At 35.8% G+C, this 21,486-nt stretch overlaps 1 protein-coding gene across 1 annotated transcript in view; it reads left to right on the forward strand.

Annotated features, from left to right (window-relative positions):
- The window catches only part of LOC129218411 (caskin-1-like), a gene marked incomplete in the record, with an annotated part of 129,453 nt that overhangs the window by 50,797 nt on the left and 57,170 nt on the right, over positions 1–21,486 (forward strand). Inside the window, 1 exon segment of the mRNA XM_054852667.1 lies at positions 12,223–12,423. Within this exon segment, the coding sequence (XP_054708642.1) occupies positions 12,223–12,423 (201 nt within the window).

Below are 21,486 nucleotides of genomic sequence, written 5' to 3' on the forward strand. Positions count from 1 at the left end.
GTCACAAATGATTGTCGCCAAAGAAAATTAATAGCTCCGTAAAAAATCGCCAAGAAATTAAGTGAAGTATTTTAGTGGCGCCATCTATGGACTTGATTTTAAAGCTTTAGTTTTGCAGTCCCAATTGTTTACGTTTTTGTTTATTTTGTTGCTTTGCTCCTTTTCTATTAAATTGCTGAACTTAAGTGAGAGTTCATCAAAAATAAAAATAAAAAATTAATCTGAATTTTGACATCTTGAATTCAAATTATGTTTTTCGCAATCACGAATGTGTGTATGTAGGCGTGTGTGTTTGTGTGTAGGAGTATGTATGATTAGGCATGTGTGTTTGTGTCTGTGTGCAGGCATAAGTGCGTGGGTAGTTGTGTGTATGAATGTGTGTGGGGGGGTGTGATTAGGGCATATGTGTTTGTGCCTGTGTGCAGGCATGGTGTATGTCTGTGTGTATGTTTTTGTGTGTGTATGTGTAGGTGTCTGTATGTATGTGTGTGTAGGTGTATGTGTGTGTTTGTATGTGCAGTTGTGTGTGTATGCGCGTGTGTGTAGGACATGGATGCAACCTGGAGACGGCTTTTGCTATAGGAGCAGCATCGTGAGGAGCCGGTCGACGGTGATTTTGCGGAGGGTGGCGGTGGGAAAATAAAATGATAGGACGCCAAAAACAGCCAAATGAAAGCAATTAGCAATCGTGATTGCTCAAAAATATATAAATAAACTGCAAAGCATTCGAAGTAATACAGTAAAACTCCGATTTACATCCCCCGAATACCAAATCTACATTCTTCCCGCATTTAACTTTTCTTTCATCAGGTTCGTTCCACGACTAATGTTAATTCAACCTGGATTGTAAGTTTTTTATTTATGAGTTTCCCGTATTTTACGTTTGCCCTGAGAAGTAAAAAAAAGAGAAAAGTGTTCTAAAATAAGCAGTATGTTTCATTTGTGCTTTTTAAATGATAATCTACGTTGTTCAAAGTTAATTAATGAAAACAGAATTGCTACTGGACTTTTCGTCCGGTAAAGAAGAAACAAGAATAACTGAAAGCTCAGCCTGTCGCTTCTTTCTATATTGCATTGAAGAGCTTTGAGACAGGGGCGGATACAAAAATAATTTTTGAAAGGGGCCCGGAAATTGAAAAGCCTTACTGCCCCCCTTCCCCCCCCCCCCCCACACAATTTCATGACCTTTTTAAAATGTTTTTTTTTGGATCCCTTAAAGCCAATTAATCTGCTTTGATGTGCATAATAATTTATGCACAAAAATACTTTGAGTGTGAGTGTAAAATATTTTTTACATTTCAAACCAATTAAATACTAAACCCTATATAAGTTCATCATCGAAATGCTATAAAATGGGCAGTTTTAATTAGGAGCATTGTCATAATGATTATAACATGAGAGCAATATTATTAAATTAATCCATACTTCATTTCAGTTTTTATTACTCAATTTATATTCTAATTATAAAATATTATGTAGTTAAGACAATCATAGCTCCATGACATGTTTCATTGAAGAATTCAGAAACCATTTCTTTGCGAATTTCAAAGCAGTTGCTGATTTGTTCCAAAAACCATGATGCAGTTGAGATAATATTTTGATACTACATGCCGTTTCAACTAATATTATGTTTTTTCCAAAAAAAAAAAAAAAAAAAAAAAGAAAAAAAAACTACCGTATGATTTCTCTCATTTGGAATTTTTCGTAAGCTGAAGACGAAATCTATTATTTGACAAATAGCCTCCTGGATCGAAATGACTCTTATGTACGTCTACACATTTTTAAAAATATGTAAATTATCTATTTCATCACCAAAGAAGATTTAATGGACGAAAGGTGGTATTACGTCCCCTTAAACTCAAAAGTTAAATGTATATATGAGTTAATGCGTAATTAAGCATATGACTTAAATGTATGCTGCCGCTTTGGTTTATGACTCCAGTATTAGGGGAGACCGGGGCAAGATGACGATCCGGGCAAGATGACGAATGTCTTAATTTTTGCGTTTTCCTTTAGGAAACAGCATCAAATGGATACTACTGGCTCTTCTATCGGCTGGTCGTTCAGCAATAGTATAAAGACACTGAAATTATCATATTTGTGCTAGTTCTGAAGCTCTGATTGTTTACCGCTGCTACGTTATACTTTTTATGCATGTGTAAATAAGCTCTGCTAAAGATACAGGAATGATAGATTGTTTCTCTTTAGTATTTATAAGTAACTTAGGTTATATACTGCTTATTACCATGAATAAACGTCAATTAATCACCTTCCTTAATGACGATGAAGGCGAATCTTTTCAAACAGGCAGTTCGGGGCACGATGACGGACGCAAACACGGGGCAAAATGACAATACTTCTTCTTTACAAGTCCTGCTTATAAAGAGGAATATTTTGACCCTCCAACGGAAGAATGGTTCTAGTGCTGCAATGCCAGAAGTGGTGGCGTGAGGAATGTTCCAATTATGAAAATGACCTTTTTATTTGTGGCTATTGTTAGCTGCACAATTAAGCACTTCAACGTAACTTTGCAATTCATTACGCTTAATTTAATGCTTTGTGGGATGTAAAAACACAGGAAAAATTGGTTAAAATATGTAATATATTCAAAAAATAAATTGTGTTCAACCTTTTTCAGTGTTGTCATCTTGCCCCGAGCTCAAAGTCATCTTGCCCCAGTAGTGGGGCAAGATGACGATTTGTTAAGGGTATGAAAAAATAAAAATATCCTTCATTTATTTCATTTGAAAAATTAATTGGTACTATATTTAATACTACAAAGGACCACTCTAACAGCTTATGTAAATTAAATTTTACTATCCTTAAAAATAAATTAATAAACAACAAAAATTGTTAGCATAGTCATCTTGCCCCGGTCTCCCCTACTTAAGCAAACAAAAATTATTTTATTCAAATATGCTTTGTTGTGTGCTTTGTGTTTTTTTAAACACTTGTAAAAAAATTTCTTTACGTTATAGAGAAGTCAACTAAAAATAATAAATGAAATATTTAATTTAATTTTCCCCTTGAACCCCCCCCCCTTCCCAAATTTGCTGCAGCTTACAGATAATGAAAGACTATTTTCTTTCTCATAAAAACCAGGGGGAAAAAGAGCATCTAAGTGTTTCAATCCTGGAAGATGCTGCATTTACTTTGAACTCCAGTTACTAAAAAGCAACCCCCTATTACGGACTGTTTTCAACTAAAACGCCCGGATTCTCAACTAAATGTGTTAAAATGATCTAAAATATCCATAATTTATGTTGTTTTCGCGAAATGCAGATATTATACATTTGAAAAAGGTATTTACTACCTTCAGTTTTTCTATTTCATTTTTGCCATCCATCTATTTTACGTTTTTTTAGCCGAGTCCTTTGAGAAACGTAAAATCGGGGTTTTACTGTAATTATTATCAATATTTTTCCAAGGTTAAGTATGTATGTTATGTCTTTCAACGAGGAAGTGAGCCGCTAAGTGATGTAAGTGCCAAACTTCAAAATTTCGAGAGAACCTGTACTTGTATTAATGGTAGGTGAACATATCTGCTTTGAGTAAAGAGCTAGAAGTAAGTCTCCCTGGTAGATGCTGCCGCTACAAAAATGATTTATGAAAAAAAAAAAAAAAAAAAAAATCATTGAAGTCTACCTGGTTCTGAACTTTAAAAGGGTTTTTCTCAAAACTTTAAAAATTCCACGTACATCCCTTCGCTTCTCACTGCCGAAAATGTTCATTTGAAGTTTTGATGATAAGCCATATTCGAATCATTTTCTTTCATTAAAGTTTTTGGTGTGAGAGAAAGTTCGACGACTCAAAAGTTATAAGGTTTTACATTTCAAGAGAAAATGTTTTCAAAGACTAACCTTCAGGGGTGCTCAACCCCCCCCCACCCCCAGAGAAAAGATGCACCCTCCAAATACCATTTAGATCCCCCACCCCAACAAGAAAATAAAAATGCCTCTTAAATACTCCCCGATGAAAATTTCAATGGTACAGTCTGCATGTTTATTTAGTCATTTGAGCCTACTTTCCCATTTAAGTGGAGAAGGAAGAAAATGTTTTCAAAAAGGTTTAAAACATCTTAAAGGAAAAAAAAAGTGAAAAATGAGTAAATAATGAAAGGAATAAAGAAAAATTTAAAATTGAAAAGCAGGGTTTTGAGATGGGGAAAAATGCGTCTGTCGGTTGGTCTGTCAGTCTGCCTCTGCCCCCCTCCCCCCAAAAAAGGAGTAAATAGGCTGATTTGGAAAAAAAAAATTGTTCAAAAGATCTCGGCGAAGACACCTCATTCTCATGGTTCACTTTTTGATTTGAACAATTTTTCGTTCAATTTTTTAAAAAACTTAACATTAGCGCCAACGGTGAAATTCAAGCCCCCCCCCCCCCGTACTAAAAGATGGTTTTGCTTCAAACAAACTTTGTTGGAAAAGGCTCTTGATGCAGGAGATGTATGGAATAGATGTTTTTGATTTAGCTATTTTAATGGTATTTTTTTTTTTTTTGTTGTAGTTCAAAATAATTTAACATTGACGCCAAAGGGACAAAATACTCTTAAATTTACGCTAATGTCAAGAATTCTTAAAAGTTATTCGAATTCTGAAATTTCTTTCATAAACTTCCGCCTAACTGAAAATTTTGCTACGAAAAAAATACGAAATAATTGAAGATTTTGGAAGTCACATCAGTAAATTTAATTATTAAATAACATAGAAGCATCCTAACAAATATTTTAAATACGAATATGAGTTTGTTTTCTGCACCCTTGTACTACATAGTTAAAAAATATTACGAAATAGGTGACGCTAAAAACATTTATTTTTTAATATTTCACTTTGCCCCCACATTCCTCCACTTTGTACTGAAAATGTTAAAATAAGTGCAACTTGAATAGGCGCAAATAAATACGTTAACATAGGCAGACCGGTTTCTGGGACAATCGCGCCCTTCATCAGTGCCTGGTTAAGAAATGGAAAACAATGCAAGAGTGCTGTTTAAATATTTGAGAGAAGACTCCAAACCGAATCAGGTTTCAGCATTTGCTGAGCACCGATTGGCCATAGATATATAAGAAAATGCAAATTCGAACCAATTTAGTAGAATCGGAGAAATGCGAGGAACGCGAAAGACTTATTGCAAATGTTTAAAACATGCAGCAACCTGCAGTGGAAGGTTTACAAATAATCTTAGCTTCGGAAGCGTCCCATAGTCCTTCCTATCCCAATATTTCCCTCGCATTGCTACTAAACTTATAATAGCAAAGCTGATTGCCAGGTAATTTTCAGATGAAGTTGACTTTATCAAAACTTAAGGATCAACCATTCATTTGATCACTGGGATATTACATCAACTGTGAATGTCACATTGATTATATTGGGCAGACAAGGCGGGCTTTAAAAATTTGTTTGAAAGAACATGAAAATCATGTAAAAAAAAGCAAGACATTTTCGAGTCATGTGTAGCAAAACTTTGAAAGTTGAGCCGGATAATCGTCATTTGCGGGAACTTTAGATTTACTTCCTATTCAAAAAAATATGCAGAAATTGTGCTGAACTTCTACATAATTACAGGGTGCGGCAAAAAAAGCTCGGACAATGTTTGCATCATCGAAAGGAAGTAAACGAATTTATTTTTAATGAGTGTCTTTATTTTTGTCTCTCACTTAAAAATAAAATTATTTACAATATATCTTCTAGTTCATGTATTGTTTTTCGGCTTTCTTACAATTTTAAGCAAAATACCTGCTATTTTAAAGTTGTTTAACCAAGGAGAACGACAGTCCGTTCGCTTGTTTTGAGCCTCGGCAAACAGTATTTGATGCATTATGTCGTTTCAAGTGGCTTGTATATGTTGGTCGACGTCCAGAAAGTGTACAAAAACGAAGTGAACATTTCCGTTAATCAACAGATCACCCAAAAGTGAGTTCGATGAAATCATTGGGTTTCCACGAGAGACGTCGTTCGAGAGACGGGGAAATTTGTGACCGATAACTGCGACTAAGAGCAAAAACAGAGCTTGTACAGAAGCTTTACGAGTTCCAAAAAGTTCAGCCTTTTGCTGAAGAAAACAAATTCGTATGACTCCAAAGATGCCAGAAAGGTTTAAGACGGACCGCAAGTCCGGAGGAGATACCCTTTCACTGATTTACCGCTCAACCAACTCATAACTCCTAGAACGATTGTATTTGGTCTGTAGACACAGCATTTTAGAAAATATTAAACATCGCCAAAATCCGAAGTCAGGCTTGGTCTGTGATGGAATCAGCACAAGCGACAAAAAATTTCTGCTGTTTGGCGGATGAGGGCCGTAAAATAAACCAAAAGTGTACCGGAAGAGCATTTTAGAAGCTTTTATACTTCTGTGGACGCTCTTCTTTCTAAACCTCAATCCCATTTATTACACTGTGTGGGGTGTGGTCTATTTTATTGCTGTTGCTTTAAACTACACAAAAGTTTTAAGGTAAAAAGACTTGCGGCCCTTGTCTGATGAAAATTTCAATAAGCAGTTGCACCTCTGCATCACTGCCAAAGGCGGCCAGCTTGAAACCAATTAAATTTATTGATTGCTAAAGGTCTACTCTTGTTATTATTTTTTGTGTTTTGTTAATTTATTCGTTTTCAATAAAATTACATGGAAAACTGCTTGTACGGGTTTTTTTTTTTTTGCCGCACCTACGTTTGTATGAATTCTGTAGAAAGTCGTTTTTACCCTCGTCCGTTTTTATGCAACCTACGCGCCCTGGCAGACCAGCCCATATGAGTGCTTTCCTCTCAGCCAAGAATTTTCCTTGAACCTCCAGATCATCATTTTTGTATGCCGGATCTTCCATTTTTCCAGCACTTGAAACTATCTCGTCCCTACCTATCTTCCTTCAACTTTTTCTATTTAGTTTTAACCCCCCCCCCTAAAAAAAAGTAGGGTGAATGAATTTACTGCCTCCCAGAGAAGTTGCCAATCGGGGCGTGGGGCCTGTCTTGCTCCCCCTTGGATCTGGCACTGTCGATTGGATTCAACGTCAAGAATAGGATCAACTAAATATTCAGCTCCATTTCGAATTGTCGTGAAAAATCCGTTTTTTAGGTTTGGAATAGAATCTTGACAGTTCTACGAGTGTCCCGATATCAAACTTCTAAATTTCTTAGTTTTTCCCGGAAAAATGAGTTTCTTTTTGCTTAAACCGCTCCCAGGTAGCGCCACCGGCCATTCCTTCTCCTTGATGGCTCCCCGCGTGGACGGTCAGTGAACCCCCAAGCTGCAGCCCCGCACGTGTTACGGGAGCTCTCGTCGCAGAGCAGGAAAGACAGCTTCACAGGCGACCCTACTATTTCGTTGGCTCTGGAAAAAAATCGAAATCCCCCCTTTCCTGGAGCCCTCGTAAAATGGCCGCGAGCAGTTTGTGTTTGCGTGTTTTGGCAACGGGAGCGTGACCGGAATTTCTAAACGATTCCTTCCTTTCTCGCCTCCTCCTTATTTCTCCTGTTCTTTCTCTGCATCCATTGATTCGGTAAGTGTTGCCAGTTTTTACCTTGAAATTTACGTGTGTACGGGATTATTTTGATTGCAAAGATTAAGAGAGCTTAATTTTTGCTCGATGCTCCATTGAAAGTGCTTTTTTTTCCCCTATTCATTCGTCTGGAATTTGAATAGCTGCAAACTGGAAACAAAACTGAAATTGATTATTTAGCTGTTTCGACTTTAATAACTCTGCATGGTTATAGTGATCGATGATGCAATAAAGAAGTGATTTAGTCAAATGCTCATATATGAGTTTTAAATCAAGTGTGTTAAAAATATTTCATTCTTTTACTTTCGAAATTCTTGCTTGTGATTAGTATTTTAATGAAAAATAATTTGTATGAATAGCGATTTAGTTCCCTTAAATAATTGCTAATGTAATGTATAATATTTCTCAAAGTGAACGAAGTAGTTTTTAAGTACTTGGTGCATTTCAAAATTTTCATGTTTTTTCATTTCATTGTTCAAATGATTTGTTTCATTGTAATTTCTCATTATTTTCAATAGTTTTGTTTTCAGTTAACATGATTGTTTTATAATGCAATAAATGCAAAGAGAAAAGTTGATTTCGGAATATTGAAAAATGTTTCAAAATTTTATCTATGACTGAATAAAAAGAATGCTATTGAATAATAATTTAAAAATATGCATTCAGAAGTTATTTCCATTGTTTTAAAAGTTGTTTTCATCATATTATTTTCCTTTCTTTACGTATTCGCTGTTTTCGAGCTAAAATACTTATTTGTGCTTCAGTTAAAATATAATTTATATCACAAAATTTACATGTAAATAAATTCTTTCGGGTATTCTCCACTGTCCCGAAAGGACATTGTCTAAACACACGTTGTTTTTAGTACGGGGGAATCTGCAAAAAAAAAAAAGAATATTGATCCGTCGATAGTGAAGGCTGAGGAACCAGTTTTAAAGCTGAATTTCTCAAGAGTGACATACAGTTATCCACTAGCGCAGCCAGAGTTACGTTTTGGATTTTTTTTTTGAGTCAAAATAGCCCATACATGTGCAGAGCCAAGGTGGGCTCCTCCCGCCCCTCCGAAAAAAGAAAAGAAAAGGGGATGGGGTAGAAGAAAAAAATCAAAACTGCATACTAGAAAACAATTACCTCTATTTTCAGTTACCAAAAGAGTAAATTTTACTTACTCTTTACGTTTTCTCTTATTCGGAGTCCCCCTCCCCTCTTTTTCTTTCTTTTTTCTTTCCTTTCCTTTCTTTTTTTTGCGTCAGTTACGCTGACATGGCCTCTCGTCGGGTCTGCACATGTGTATAAGTTACAATATTATGATTGGCAATAATTTTGAAGCCAGGGCCTCTGGGATGGAGGGGGGGGGGGTCCTCTCTTTCTCTTCTCTTCGCCACTGAATGTGATTATCACCCATTCAAAAATGGTTTCTGGTGACAAGAAAATTTTATCCTTGAGAAGGAGCCATCCCCATGGGACTGTTTCAACTTTCAAAAGGCCACGCTCGCGAATTCACTATGTTTAGCGCAAAACGTAATGGCACAAAGTTATTCTAAATTCTGATGCTGCTTTTGATTGTCACGCAAGACGCAACAAAAACGCAGCTTCAACTGATACAAATGCAATGAAGTTTTAGAACTTTCTACGTATTCTTGTATCTAAAATCAATTGAATATGTATTGTAACGGAGTCGACCACTATTCACAGAAAATACACCGAAAGTAAAAGTGAGTTCGGCCTCAAAAATTGTGTGATGAAAATAGGGAGTTGAAACTCGGAATGAGCACGTGGAGAGAAATTAGTAGCTAGACAATGCCACGAGTAACTGACTGATAATTTTAAAGCAAAACAGAATGTTGTTTGTGATATACAACGCAAAATGCACACTGTACTAAATGTCTTTTCCCTTGGGTTATTGCCTGTTTTACGCTAAATTTAATCGTATAATTAAATTCTCAATGTATTTCGGATGTTAAAAAATATAATTAAAAGCGTGGTAAGTGACCGGCATACTGCTTTTTAAAATATCAGTCCGTTATTATGTTTTTAACAAATTTTTAAAAGTCATCCGAAATTTGAAATTTGTTTCGGGAATTTAGTTGAACCATTAAATTCAGCTTAAAAATCCAAAAAAAAAAAAAAAAAAAATTGAATTCTGAAATTTTGAATTCAAATTATGTTTTTCGCAATCACGAGTGGCGACAGGACCCTACTCATTGGGTTTTGCTTCTAGAAACGACTCCTGTCCCCCCTAGCCTGCCCCTCCTCCTGGGCGGTTACGTGTGCTTATAGTTGTGTATGTGTGTGTGTGTGTGTGTTTATGAGCGTGTGTGTGTATGAGCGTGCATATGTGTAGGACATGGGCGCCACCAACCAGGAGAAACGGATTCCGCGGGCCAGTGCTCAGGACCGGAGGAGCCGCGCCTGCAGAGGACGGTGGTTGAAAGACCAAACATCAAAGACGGTCAAAAGAGAACAATAAGCAATCGTGATAGCTCAATAAACCGGGGAAAATATCGTTTGCACTAAATTCTCAGTGTGTTTAGCTGTAAAAATGCCGGTCAGTAACCCGTGGAATTGTCCAGTTACAGTTTTGCTCTGATAACTTCACCTCCGATGGACGGAATTAAATAAGTGGTTTCTAATCCGTGAGACGCGCCTCCCTGGGAAGGCATGGAGATATTTTCAGGAGGGCACGCAACTCTGTTACAAAAATTATATATTAAAAAAAAAGTCATTGATGTCGGAAAAAAGAAGATTTAACAAAACGTCACCACGATGACATTCGGATTTGAGCGCCCGCAATAAGAATTTCGATGAGTCCACAGTTTGTGAACATTTTTTCGCTCAAAAAAGGCCCTCCCATCCCATTGATATTTAAAAATAAGTGTTCTTTTAGACATCTGTTTTCTGTGATTTTGTACGATTTGTTAAATGTAGTAAAATTATTAATACTGACTCTGGGATATAGTAGCAACTAAATATGTTTTGGTGTATGAAAACTACTTTATATAAAATGTGGCGGTGATTTTCTAACCAATTGAAAAAATTGCAACACCAAGAAAGCGTTTATGAATTCAAATTAGTGGAAGTCCACAAATGACGTCACGCTTTGAGGAAGGGAAATTCCGACAGTTTGTGACAAGGGGAGGGAGGACATCTAGAAGTGTGACATTATGCATTTTTAACGAGAATATGCTTATGAAAAACTGTGACATGAAGCAAAGGGAGAAGAAGGTTAGGGTGAAGTGTGACACTTTGTGAGAAAAATGAGGAGGGGGGGGGGGGGCAAAAATGGTGAAAAAAAAGTTACATTATGTATGGACAGCCCCTTGTTTTAAAAATTGAAAGAATGAGGAGAGGGTGGGTAGAACAAGTTTTGTATGAAAAAAGGATGCGTGGTTATAAAACGAATTTCTCCTCTTTCGTCTCAAACTGAAAAGAACTTGTCCAAAGTCAAAAGACGTCGTGTTATCAGAGCCATACTATAACAACCCTGACTCACCGAAGTCTAAAGATGTTATAAATAGAATCACCCGCCGGTGTTTTTTTTTTTTTTTTTTTTTTTTTTTTAAGTAACTTTAAGGATTCATGAACGATCAGACCCAACACGAATCATCCGTGTGAGCATATCGAGCATATGCACTATAGTTATGTATTTCCGTTTCTAACAATCTTGAATTGCATGTTTGTTGCATTTGACTGTTTGCAGCTTGACTCAAAAACTAATTATGAGTCTTCTTTCATGTTGTTTTTACCAACCCCCTATAAAGACAGGACTCTGGACAGGACTAATTCTTTATTGTTTCTGTAACGTTACTTTTTTGCGCATTTTTACTAAGCATCTCTGTTAAGCAATCTTTGTGCCGAGGAAGAACAGGAAACATAAAACGTTGTTTAGCACAAAATAAACAGATTACAGAATACGCGTGTTTCAGGGTTTCCAGGAACCACTTTTTCAATTCAAGTAAAAAGCAAGTAAAGTTCAATCCAGTAAAAGCTAGCTTTTACTGGATGTCTTTACATCCAAAAGCTCACACCTTTGAATTGAAAAAGAAGTTCCTGGAAACCCCGAAACACGCGTGATCTGTTTATTTGTGCTAAACAACGTTGGATGTTTCCTGTTAAGTACCTTTGTGTTTTAATGTTTATAATTTCCATTTTATTACTCTCATTTGTTTCAATTTCTTAAAATAATTGAACTGCTTTATTATTACTCATAACGGGGTTACTTTTTTTCACTTAACAGTTTGAAACTTCTTTTTCATAACTATGTTTCATTTGTTAAAGTTTTTGAAAGCAACGTAATTTTCTATATGTTTTTTTTTTTTTTTTTTTTTTTTTTATTGTTGTTTTTTTTTTTTTTTTTTTTTTTTTTAAATTTTTTTTTAAATGTCGTGTGGTATGTTTGATCACACACTCTTATAGTCAGTTTTCACTTGAAAAAAAAAAAAAAAAGCAACCTTCTTATGTTCTCCTTAAAGATATTTTATTGCTTCATAGAAGGATTTTACGTTTCTTGTGAATAGTTTCTTTTCGCTCTGTCTAAAAATCATTTGATGGCTTCCTATTTATTGCTGCTATATTTTCCTATCATTAAAAAACATTTTTGACTTTCCTTTTCCTCCTGCATTCATGTTTTATTGTTTTAAAAAGTCATTTGACCTCTAACGTATTGTTTCAAATCATCGTTTGATTTGTTGAGCTTACAATTAAACACCCCTTTCTTTCCATAGTGGGCGGCGTGTCTCGCCATGGGTCGGTGAGGAGCGTCAAGAAAGTAGCCCCGCCGACAGTCCCCACGCTGAGCGTGAAGGCGGCCCACTTCAAGCAGCCACGGGGCAGCCCCTGCATCTGTAACGGGGACGACCTGTGTACCCTGGACTACGGAGACTCTGACAACGACCAGGGGAAGCCGCCCCGATCCCCAACCAACGGTGAGTTTCTCTTCTGTGTGATTGAATGCAGTTATTCTTATTCATTAATGTTAGTGTATGTTTGTGTGTTCTGACAACACCTCCGATTAAGAGCGCCTGTGCCTCGTTTCGTGACATCACGATACAAGGTTGAGACAAATAGTCCAGTTAATGAACACATTCAAAGGCGCCCATACAGGGGGGCAAGTGGGGGGCTCAAGTCCCCCTCCCTTTAAACTTAGATCTTCCTTGCTTTTAGTGCTTTTTTCTTTGCAAAAATGAAAAAAACATTTCTTCTCCAGCCTACAGTGAATAAGTTATTAAAAACATCAAAATTTAATAACTCTAATCTGTACTGAAATCGGTTTCTATGGGGAAAATATCCTGCTAAACAATGGGGAAAACGTCTGAGCACCCCCCCCCCCTGAAAATTTTGCATATAGGCGCTCATGAACACATTATAGCGTGCATGGAATATGCGATCATTTTTGACTTCAGAATATTGTTAGGGGTAGTTAATAAGTAAACATACTAAAAGTCCCCGCCCCTAGGGGGTGAGCTAAAGGTAGGAGGGAGGGGAGAAGCAAATTTTGGGTTTTTCGAGGACATGTCGGAAGCGGTGGAAAAAATGTGTTTAAAATAAAAATTCAAGTTAAATAAACTTCCTATAAAACTGGTTCTACCCATATTTGTCAAAATTTCAATAATTTGCCGGGTATATGTTACAAAAATTAATGATTTTCGGAAAAATTCTCTCTTTTTTTCAAACATTTGCTCCTAATGTCTTCCGGATCAGTATTCATGAAAGTTGTAAATGACAAAATTGTAGAGCTTTAAATTTCCTTCAATTTGATATGCTATTTTGTTATATTTTATTCAACTAATCAAAAGTTACAGAATTTCAAACGCGCATTTTCATAGCAAAAAATGGAACACTTTCCATGCACAAACTTCAAACTGACTCGGAAGGATCGCGCACTTCCTCTTTCCTCAATGAACTTGACAATCCTGATTGACAATGAAGAAGTATTTGTGGATTACTACAACACAAATATAAAATTGAACTTTATATACACAGGCCTTAGGTCCCCTAATTTATTTTTAGGGTAATGATCTCCATTGAAAAATATTACTAACACAAAAAAACTTGACCTTTGTGCGACAAAACTCAAGTAGGTATTCGAGTTCGAAGTTTGAAGGGACCATACAGAAACATATCGCCCTTTCAGAAGAATGACAGGTTGTCGAAGTAAAAAAACAAAGTATTTATATTTTTCATTGCTATTCAAAAATAAATGCAAATGTTATGCCATGATATTCAAAACCACATTACAAAACCTCGAAGAAATTGAAAAACCGCGCTCTATGCACACATAATTTTAAACTCTTGTTAACCGCTATATTTAATCCCAAAAAGTGTTATTGACGGCAAGTATAAAATGGTGTAAGTCACAAAACGCTGCGTTTCATATATCGGTGAATATTGGTCACACTAATGTCAAAAATTTTGTGTTGGAATTATTTTTCAATTGAGATTTTTTTCCCTAAATATAAGTTAGGGGACCTAGGGCCCGTATAAAAAGTTAAAATTTGTATTTTTTGACTCATTTTTGTTTCAAATTTTCAATATCTTAACTCTGCATCCGATTTTGAACATTTTTGCAACTGGAAGTATGCGTCTAGAACTAACGGTTGCAAAAATAGAAGTCTTGCAGATTAAACCGGAACACCCTGTATAATGTATATGCAACGTTTACATCGGGATTTCAGCACTTTAACAACATCAACATTTATAATTCTTGACTTTAAACTGCATCGTTGCCCCTCACATATAATAAAGACCCTCTTCTTCTCCTCACCACCATAGAGTCATGCGTGCCTCCATAAAGTCTATTATAATAGTTATGTTAAAATGTAAGGTGTGCGGAAAAATTCAATGAAATAACCCTTACGGTAGGAAAAAACTTTTTAGTGTAATAGGATGTTCTTTCACTTTTTACTTATTTTTCCATCACGGTTTTTGCAACTAGATGAGCTGCACAAAATGCTATTCCAGAAAACGAAGAGGAACATCGGTTTTTGTTATTATGTCTTCATAATGCTGCCGTTTAGTGCCCCGGAGCACATAATGGTACAAAAAAATAAAACTCCATTTGGGACGAAGCATCGGTAAAATTTTTTCCACGTAATGTGATGTGACGAACATCATGAAGAGAATGAAATGCCACGGAGACTGGGAGAGGAGGATGGGGGGAGGTAGAAGAAAAAAATAACTGAATGGCTTCCTCCAATCCAATTACTCAACTCCGCGACAATTTCTGCACAAAATCCCTTTCAGTTTCGCTCCTGAAAGCCGGATTTTCTCTGATTTTTTTCACCAGTTCCGGTACAAAGTCGAAGGAAAAATAAATGAAAGAGTGACGGCTGGACAACATGAAGAAAATATCTATTTTTTTTTTCTTTCCATCTGAAGTGGTATCTTAAAAGCACCCTGTTCTCCGCTGCATCGCCTGAGTTAAGTGTTCGATTTAAAGGGATTTCAGACACGTCAAAGCAAAGACGTACAAGTGTTTTACGACGCCTGAATTCCTGCGCCCTCTCATTAAAGGCGATGGATTGGTTCCATGAAGAAGCTGTTTAATTCCAGTGGTAATGTCTAGTGGGACCTTAAAATCGCTTGCGAGACGAGACTTTTAGCGCTGTGGTATGCATTTTATGGGGCATTCCTGGGTTCACAAAGAACATACATTATATTCCATTCGGCGGCTGTTCCTGAAAGGGCGCAAGAATTTAATATCTTCGCGACCATCGAGATGAATTATTGTGTGATCATCATGCACTCAACCTCATTCTGGAGAAATGCAGTGCGGTAGCGTTAACTTAAAATCAGAATAAGCTGGGGAAAGTGAAGTACTTATTTGTCTGTTGTAGTCAAGGATACTGTTTTAGTTGGAAGTGATAAAAGTTTTAGGTAGCAGAGTTACTTGTTATTTAATCTAGCATTATGGTGTACTGTACAATCGAGAGTAAAATATTAGATGATGTGCTGCAGACAAGAGTTCGATTTTATTCCCTGCCTCTGTACATACAAAGACACACACTTGCGTTGAAAGTATTGGTAAACAGGGCTCCCATTGGTCCTTTAAAGTGCTTTATTACAAGTTTTTTTTTAATGATTTGTTACAAAGGGCTTTTTAAAGTGCTTTATTTTGAGCAAAAATTCTTAATTTTCTTGAAAAGGTCTTTTATTTATTTATTTATTAATTTTTTTAAAGCAAGATCTTAAAAGATGAAAAATTGTGTCTTTTCTTTTTTCTCAAACATCTATTTTTAATTTCCGAGTCCATTGTTCATTTCTTTTATTGAAAGTACCAGTTTTTATGCATCAGCAAAAAAGCCAACACTATTTGCTCTCTATATTCAATATATAAGCTCTATATCTTAATATATAAAAATCAATGTCCTGAGATAACATATATATATATATATCAACGCACAGCCAAAACCACTGAAGCTTCAGACTTGAAATTTGGCAGGCATGTCCGCATGATTACGAAAGTAACCACTAAGAAAGGATTTTTCGAAATCTCAATTAGTTCGGGAGAAATTAATTAAAACCCATTAATTTCTGCTAAATTAAAACCTGTCATTGAAATTCAAATCCCTTATTTTCGAAGGCTTTCCTCCATTCAAATCATTATTCAATACTTCATCTCAACTTTTGGTCGATAGCGAACTATAAATTTGATATTGTTTTTGTTTCTCACGTGATTCTTCGAGGCTTTTCTCAAGTCAAATCATAATGTTTCTGTCTATTGCTTTCATTTTTTCAAAACTAGAAACGAAGTTTTTAAGAACATCATCACAGGCGGACTATCCTTTTGAATTTAGAAGAGTGCAGTTTCCTGTTAAAGTTTGCTTTGCAATAACCATTAATAAGTCACAAGGACAGACATTAAAAGTAGCAGGGATCAATTTAAGAGAAGACTTTTTTTCACACGGCCAATGTTATGTAGCTTGCTCCAAAGTCAGTTCATCAAGCAGCTTAATAATTTTAGCACCAGAAAAAAAAACTAAAAATGTTGTATACAAAGAAGTTTTTGCTTAAACATAGGTATATCAATAAAATGTGGATGGCCTGTGTTTGCAAAGATAATCAATACTTTAAAAGGATCGTTAATAACAGTTAAAGATCGGTTAAGGACAAGGGCATATATGTAAGGAGTCCAAGGGCCCCGGGATCCTCCCCAAATTAGAAAAAGTTATAGGTAATAAGTAATTATTATAGGGGATTTTCGAAACTAGGTGCACCAAGCACTGTTAACCCCTGCTAATTCCATTACCCGAGCAATGCCGGGTACGGGAATGCTAGTTCTCTATAATTTTCTCTGCAATAACAGAAACTCCGCAAAGAAGTTAGTTTCGCCAAAATTCATTAAACAAGCATCTTCAAGCAATTGCGCAAATGACCTGGGATTTTTGCTGACATGTGTACTCTTCTTTTTCTGGTCATTTGTAGTAATATAATTTTTAATGACAATTTAAAGCTTTAAAAACTGTAGTAGTATTTTTCGTTTTAACTCTCAATATTCGTTTACGCTATAGTCCTAAAATTTTCATTCCATTTAGCCCAAGTTTATATTTTTTGTGTTTACTCATCTGTTACTGGGATCTACAGAAACCAGGTTTAAATCCCGATCATAGTTTAAGTAAAAAAAATATTATAATCTACCAAAAACGCGATGAAAACATTCTAGGTGGAGAAAAGGGCGTGCACAGAAATTTTGGGGCCCGTCATTAATGACTTTTACGGGACCCCCTCCATATTGTTTACCCACGTCCCTACATATATTTTACCCTTCATTTTAAAAATCTCGAGCCCCCTTCAGGCTTGAGCCCGGACACAGGTGTCCTCCCCCTCCCCTCCTATGCACGCCGCTTGGTGGAGAAAAAGATATGGTGCTTTATTTTAATTTCTATTTTGGAGTGGGAACCCTGAAAATGTTCAAATGTAATGTCAATTCTACCGAAGGCGGAAATATATTAAACTACTGTCCAACCACAGATTGTATTGAATTTTCAAACGTCCAGATAAGACGAATCTATCTGAATGAGGGGGAAAAGTAAAAATTTGATGCCGATATTCCGCTCATTTGAATGAGACTGCTTCTTCAAAATCTGGCATCGCTTAAAAATAATAGATTCGTCCGTTTCCGGCTGTAAAACGGATGTTTTTCTTTCCATACAGTCCATGGTCAGACAACAAGACTTTTCATGATTTTTTTTAATTCAATTATTTTATTTTACAGTGTTTTTTATTACACTTTCCATTTTCATTTTCTTACCAAAAATTGATATCTCTCTTTTTTTTTTTAATATAACATCTATGAGTCTCATATAACATGGTTGCACACAACATGACATTTTCTAGGAACCCATCTTCCCTGTTTTGAGAGGTTTATCTGTAGTATGGCTATGGGTATCTTTAGGAACATATTGCTCCTATTTTGTTGATACATATTGAATGACAGTCAACTTTCGAATAAATAACTGGTTATCGTTTCCCTTGCTCTAGTAGTAGTTTAGCCAAACAGTGCAGGAAGCGAGTAGCAGTCTCCGCTTAGTATGATCGTTTTCGGACACAACGATTTTGATAAAAATAACCGATTGTTAACTATAAACAAATCACAAAATTAGATAAATTTACCAATTCAAAAGTTTCAAAATAAAAGGAAAAAGTCATGAAAAAATTTATGTACTGTGTATTTCCATCACAATTTAAAACTTATATATAATTTAAAACAAAAAGAAAAAATAAACTTCGAATGTTTGTCTGCAATTTTGCAGAAGTGCTTGTCATCAATGTTTTTTAAATCATCGGAGTTGAGCGGTGTTGTGTTCCACCTTTCAACACTTTCAGTTCATTCCTCATTTCAGTATTAGTAGGAGGTGGCTCAACATCAAGGCATTCTTCTGAATCATTGCCCATCTGTTTCCTATAACAGCCTGACAGACTTCTGATTTGGTTGATGTGGAAGAATCTCCAGCTGTGACACGAACTCTCAACGTGTCATATTTGAAGGATGTATATTTCCTTCCTATATAATTTTAGTTTCCTGGTCTACTCTTTTGCAATATCTTGAGTAGATGAAGCAGTTTCTGATAGTTTCAAACCCGGTCTCTGATTCGGAAATGGATAACATTTGACGATGTAAAGATCATAAAAAGCGGTAATGTGTAGAAAAAAATACAGAAAAGCGGGACCCTGAAGGATTTCGATAACAATAAGTGATTGATAATATAAACAGCTATCACATTAAGCGGAGATTACTGTACTTGTAAATTCAAAACTGCTTGCTGTTGTTATGCAAATTTCTTCCTTACAATAAATCCCGCGGTGTTTTGAAATTGACATAGTTTTATCTTAATTCTTTCCGTCATTTATTTACTGCCCTGGTTATTCTCACGGCGATGCTTCAAGCCTTTTTCTCCTCAAGGACTCTTCCCTATCCTATCTCCGAGCTGCCTCATAAAGCATTTTCGCTGTTTACTCGTCCAGGAAACTTCATCTTTTTTACTTACCCGTGTTTACTGGGTTCCGCTCGAACAACGTAGGGTTTGTTCGAGGAGATGCTTTGCAGAAATTCGTAAAATATGGACTAGGCAAAATGAAAAACTGCAGACCAGTACGAGAACGTGAGATACGAGATCAAGTTTTAATATAAACAAGTGAAGTGATGTATCTCAAAAGCAATAAATCTAATTTTGTGCGTGTACCTAGAACGGAAGTAGTCTCTTGGTGTCTGAACTTCTCTCTCTTTTCTGCGAAGAATTTCAGCGCTGCCAGTTTAATGTGTGATTTCTTGAGCGTCGCAGACGCTCAGTAATTAATTGAGCAGAAACGCAATCGTTTTTTTTTTAATGAATTTAATGTAAATTGAAATTCACGCTTAAACCATTTCTATACCCATATGTGAAAATACACAAATGTCATAAGACTGATTAAAAAAAAAAAGTCTGTAATTATTTAAAAACGTGCATTTTCCAAAAATTGAATCAATGTACTGATACAGTTGAACTCGTTTATAATGAGCCCTGATTTAACGAGAACCCGGATTTAAAGAGGAAGTAAAAAAAAATATTTGATTGGTACAATGTTAAATCAATAGGAGCAAAACTCTCTTTTAACAAGCAGACCCCGCTTAAAGCGAGCAATATTTTTTTTGGTTCTATTAACTTCCTGCTCATCTTAGCCTTTTTTGGGAAAATTCCTTTCACATTTTGAAGTCAACTTAAAGTTATAAATGAGTCATAAATCCTGAGAACAAGTGGTGATAGCACATTTTTCAAAATATTTTGTAGAGAAGCATTTGAAAATTATATATTTATTGATGCCAATGTATTCGCTCCTAAGGACACTCTAACTCAAATTCAAGCTAATACAGAGGGGGGGGAGGGAAAGAAAGAAAGGCACGATGACCCTCTGAAGATGGAATGTAACCCTCTACAAATTTGATGGCTTTTGATGTGCTAAGAAACTTATAACTTTTTTCGAATCTATCAATGCAAATGACATTTGGTGTTGTTGTAAAGTGTACAGATAGATGCAGCAAAACTGGGAAGGGGGGGAAGGGGGCACGACTTGTACAAATTAAACTTTTTACTGTTTGAAAAAGCACATTAAACTCGTGCTGCTTTTTCTTTGCAAAAAATCTGCAAATGGTTCTTCGTAATTTTCTCAGGATTTATTTTTCTGCTTGGCTACCGTCTTTTTTTTTTTTTTGTTCTGAACTGTTAAGAAGAGATTCTGTAAATGTCACCTCAACACTGTTACGTTCCCTACTCGCCAATATGCGGACTTCTTTTAGGGGGTAGCTTTATTTTCAACACCGATGATGAATTGTATGATTTCGTCGTCATTTCATGATTAATGAACAGTGAACAAGTTGTGTCAGTTTAAACAAGCACGCACTGCTACCTTCTCAACATTTTCACTCTCATTAATAGCTTGGGAAGTATTAAAAACTGTATTCATTGTTTCAAAAGTACTCCTCTAGAAGTCAAGAAATTTATCAATAAGTATTTTTAAATGATATCACTGTGTGACAAAATTTACTTTTTTTCTATAACATTGGTCAAGTTGAGCATGCTAAACACAAATATATAAATTAAATTATTGTAACACGGTACCATTTTAAAGTTATAACAAATTAAATTTCCATAAATGGCTAAAAACTGAAAATTTACAATCTAATTTAAACATGTTTGTCTACTTACCTATATTTTGAATCTTAATGCAAATATCATAATATTATATACTTATACGTACATTGGGAAGAGAAATAGCACAGGTTTTATCATTGAGTTGAAAAATAAGCCCTGTAGAATAAAAGAAAATGATGAAAATTTGACTTCTTCTCTCTTGTGAATAGACAAATCCTTTTGGATTAGAAGCCGACAAGTAATCTCCAAACAGTTTTGCATTCCATTTTCCTTGGTAACGTTCTTCTATATTCTATCTTGAATCTTGATGAAAGCATTCATCTTTCAGGGGGTGCCATCCCCCCCCCATAGGAGCAAAGGCGTACCCCCACATAAAAATCGCAAAGACTCCCAAAAAGCAAGAGCCCCCCCCAAAAAAAGGGGAAAATACTCCTCAAAACATCCCCCCTAAAAATATCAATTGCTCAGTCTGCGCAATGCACCCCCCCCCCCAGGTTGGCACCCCTGCATCTTTCTCATAACTCACTATTGTAAGATTAAGAGGGAAAAAATAAAATGAGCTTGCAAGACATGTATCTTCAATGACATTCTGCACCCCAAAAATTTTGCGACAAGTTTTTCCCTATACATTTTACATTTTTAATCTTATTTTGACTGATTAAAAGTCTTCGAACTACCTCCTTTAGAGACAATCAAGCCAATAGTTCTTTTTGGGTGAGATTTCCATCGCGGTCATTGTTCTTCATAAACATTTTCATTTGTGGGTCGACAAAAATTCTGGAAAACTTTACAACTTTACAAATACAAAACTTTACAAACTTTACAAATACAAAAATCCTTTTCCACTTTTATCCATAGGTT

This window comes from Uloborus diversus, chromosome 1, assembly GCF_026930045.1.
Source record: "Uloborus diversus isolate 005 chromosome 1, Udiv.v.3.1, whole genome shotgun sequence".
NCBI classification, from domain to species: domain Eukaryota; kingdom Metazoa; phylum Arthropoda; class Arachnida; order Araneae; family Uloboridae; genus Uloborus; species Uloborus diversus.